Here is a 4,106-nt window from a genome sequence, read left to right on the forward strand (position 1 = left end):
TGGAAGATACCTTGGGACTTTGGCTGAGATTCTTGAACCCTCCTGAAACCTCAAAAGAAGCCTGGATACCCTGAGGTATAACTCACCACTAGATAGCTCTGTGTAGGGAACTGAATCAAAGCTCCACAATGTTGATATTAAAGACACGTAAGATGAATCATGTCCACTGCTGTCTAAACTTTTTACCTCTTGGAATGAACCGTAAGCCCAGCCAATTGAATAGGCCAAGGAAGAAGGCATTTCTGAGACAAACAATTACACTCCCAGAAGACCACAAAGGATCTTCCTAGGGAGATCACCACACATCATCTTGGGAAGGGAGGAAACTAGAATAAACCAAATTAAATACCTCTGGTGTAATGACTCACACAGGAAAAGCTCTGAGAAAAAGCTAGGCCAGTAAAGTAATTGCAAAATAGAAGCAATGTTAATGGCACTAAATTAAGCATTTTCTTTTTCTCCTTCTAGGCAGTTAGGGTTGAACCTTTTAGTAGTATATATAGTGCTTGGAAAGGCAGGTTATACGTGCATATAACCAGCACACGTGCAAAAGATCTTTTTGCTGGATATAGGTTGGTTTTATAAAAAGCTACACACTTGAAATGTCACGAAGAAAGATGTGATTTTGTCACTTACGAGACAGGTCACTGAGACCCGTGCATAAGAAAATCCTCCTCAAAAGAGAAGGCATCTCAAAAGGAGGAGTGTTCTTTGGCTAAAAGGCAATTTCAAGGGATTAGGTGACAGAACAATAACCAGCTGATACGATCTGAAAGATGTTCCTAAGGGTTCATAAAACAAAAGGTCTTCCTCCCAGGAATATTTGATTTTCTCAATCTGCATGGTGAGTACTTTTCCTTTATAATAATACCATAACAAAGATGATCTGAAGCATGACATATGATCCAACTCCTCGAAGGGGATGAAAACATGTGTATTAAGACAATGTGTATTGTCTTCTCCCCAAAAGAAGAGGTTTTCTAGCCCTTGCAAACATCTCTAAACGTGCTGTCCAATTAATTTATTAGAAGTAGTCACTTTATCAATTTAAATATTCCATATTATTACTTCTACTACTACTATTATTATCTCTGCTATACCTCAAGATTTGGTGGTAGATTAATGTCAGGATTCTTGTTAAGCTTTAGTAGTAATTCATCCTTCTTTGATTGTAATAGGCATGAATTAAAGTATTTTCATTAAAATCATTGCACAAAAGTACAGGGAGTATTCATCTCTACAAGTTAGACACCCAAGTCTGAGGAAGTACTTTAGGCTCTGTGTATTGTGAGGGGAGAGAGCAAGAGAGGACCAGAAGGCAATTTTCAGATTTATCTTCGTTACCTGCTTAAGATGAAGATGAGTTATCCCTGCCAATGTTTATTGTAATCAACTAATTAGAAAAACCTGCTGTGACTAACTCAAAACTTGCACATGTTTTAGGATCCTCATTTAGGGCATTTGGCAACATTAAATGCTTGATTTGGTTGCATACGTACAGGTTTCTGGTTCCTTTTGAAATGTCTCAGCGTTACCTGACCAGCCTCCCATTGTGTCCCCTAAGGGCAATGGGGCAATGGTCCTCCACAGTGCCTGCCACTCCTCTGTAGATGTCTCATTAGTCTAGGAATTCAAGTGGATCCTTCTGACAATGTTTAAAAGTCAGTAGAATACCTCAGTGGCATTTTACATGCCTTACGAAGTCCCGTCTCATCTCCAGGTTGCAGAAACCTATAAATACATGTCCAATCTGCCAGCGCTGTATTGAAGTCCTGAATACTCAATGGTGCTTAAGATGTTATTAGACATCTATGTTTAAGCAACTGAGTTCCATCCCAATTGGCCAAATGTAAGTTACTCACCACAAGTGGGATTTGTCTCACTTAAACTGAAATCTACAGCTCTGCCTTTTTTTTGGTTAAGGGATAGTTACAGGCAATCCAGGAAACCACTTCTTCTCATGTCATTAAGGTATCTACCTTAGCATGAGGTGAATCATGTCCTGCAAATGCCTTTTATATCCATTGTTCAAAAAGGGTTTCTAGATGATTTGGTCATGTAGCTCTCTACAAGGAAAGATGCTTGAAGGTGGATGAGCAGGCTTTTATCTTCTGTTTGTTTCTGGAGATGGACTCCTCTCTTCTTTGAATCACTCCTCAGCAAATCAGGGGCTAATCATCTATTCATTTCATCAGGGAACAAACTCCTCTCTGAAAGTACTAGATACTAGTAGTATGATAGCCTACTTAGATTTAGCACCTTATTTTTAGTAAGGTAGAGGTGTGTGAGATGAATTTAACTAAGCATCTGACACCAAGGACAAGGAGTATTGTTGGGAGGTTTAGTTAAACCTTGGTAGTGGAGGTATTCATAAAGGCTTCGGTCAAGTGATGCTCCTTTTCAGAGCTCCCCTTGGGTATGCCTATGCTTACAGGGTCACCCACCGTAAAGCTCCAGCCATTTAACTGTCCATTCCCCGCCCCCCACACGCCCCATTTTATTTTAACTGTCTCTTTAGGCTCTGAAGATCAGACACAGAAGGAGAAGAAGAACGGATCACTGCTTCATACTCAAGAGCTTCTTCTACAGTGTGCATTCATTTGCCTTTGCATGCTTAGCATTGAATTTGAGTATTACTCAGAAAGGCAGTGTAGACTTCATCTTAGAAACCAGTGAGGAGGGGTAGCAGGCAATTCAGAGAGGAGATCTTATTGAGCCTTGGTGAATCCTCTGCTCTGGAAGAACACCCAGGAAAAAGGGAACACTGGCTCGTTTCAGGAACAAGGTTTTGGAGACTCTCGCTCATTACTTTTTGGTTTTTGTGTGCTTCCCTCAAAATATTTTTATCTGTTTAAAGATAAGCTACAGATGGAGAATCAAACAACAGTGATGGAGTTCATCCTCTTGGGTCTTGCTGATGATGATCAACTCCAGTATGTGTTCTTTACCACCCTATTAGTCACCTACATCTTGAGTTTAACAGGTAACATTCTCATCATCACCATCACCCTGATAAACCGTCATCTTCACACTCCCATGTACTTCTTCCTCAGGAACTTCTCCATCATAGAGATTGGCTTTACCACCACTGTCATCCCCAAAGCATTGGCCAACTTGGCTTTAGGCAAAAAAACAATTTCTTTAAGGGGTTGTCTCACTCAAACTTTTCTCTACTTCATGCTAGGTACCACTGAGTTTCTCCTGTTAGCTATAATGTCTTTTGACAGGTACGTGGCCATCTGCAAACCTCTACACTATGTGGCCATTATGAATTCACAAGTCTGCAGCCTGCTGGCGATTGCTGCCTGGATTGGTGGGGCTGTCCTTATTCTTTCTCCATCAGTGGTATATTTCCAGATGCCATTCTGTGGTTCAAACATCATTAATCATTTTTTCTGTGATAGCACACCAATGATTGAGCTCAAATGTGGAAATACCAAGGTCCTAGAGTGCATGATTTTAATCTCAGCAGTGTTCACCCTACTGGGTAGCCTAGCTATTACAGCTGTATCCTATATCAACATCATTGCTGCTGTGGTCAAAATCCCCGCTGTGGCTGGCAGACAGAAAGCCTTTTCCACCTGTGCCTCTCACCTCACTGTGGTGTCTGTGACATATGGCAGCTGCATCTTCATGTACCTCACCCAGACCAACAGACTGGACCTCAGCAAGGTGGTGTCCATCTTGAACACTGTGGTATCTCCTCTGCTCAATCCATTCATCTATAGCTTGAGGAACACACAGTTGCAAGAGGCCCTAAGGGAGAGCATCAGATGGAGTATAGTTATTTCTAAACACCCAGAAATTTGAGGTGGTTGTAAATGTGGACGCAATGGAGAACGTGAAAGAAAATAATTTAATAACATTTCTGTCCCTCCTTAGACATCCGTCCATTCACTGACATACCTATTCCTACACATCCATCCACCCATGCATTCATCCATTCATCAATCCATCTACAAACAGTTGTCAATATTCCTGTAGATTATTGAAACCTGTTCTTTCAGTTTTTCTCCTTCCTTTTTCTTGCCACAAGCTTTCTGGTTTTCTTTTCTTCATGTTGAATGATTTAGGATAGTGGTAGCTAGTCCACAAACCACTCTCTT

At 40.9% G+C, this 4,106-nt stretch overlaps 1 protein-coding gene across 1 annotated transcript; it reads left to right on the forward strand.

Moving 5' to 3' along the window:
• The first annotated feature begins 2,868 nt into the window (after positions 1-2,868).
• On the forward strand, positions 2,869-3,810 carry LOC142091737 (olfactory receptor 6C74-like). Its single transcript, XM_075171115.1, has one exon. The coding sequence runs from the start codon at positions 2,869-2,871 to the stop codon at positions 3,808-3,810; it is 942 nt and encodes a 313-aa protein (XP_075027216.1).
• Positions 3,811-4,106: the final 296 nt, after the last annotated feature.

This window comes from Calonectris borealis, chromosome 22 (assembly GCF_964195595.1).
Source record: "Calonectris borealis chromosome 22, bCalBor7.hap1.2, whole genome shotgun sequence".
Classification (NCBI taxonomy): domain Eukaryota; kingdom Metazoa; phylum Chordata; class Aves; order Procellariiformes; family Procellariidae; genus Calonectris; species Calonectris borealis.

Excerpts from the sequence above, each read along its gene's own strand:
- LOC142091737 (XM_075171115.1), top strand. The coding sequence starts at position 2,869 with ATGGAGAATCAAACAACAGTGATGGAGTTCATCCTCTTGGGTCTTGCT.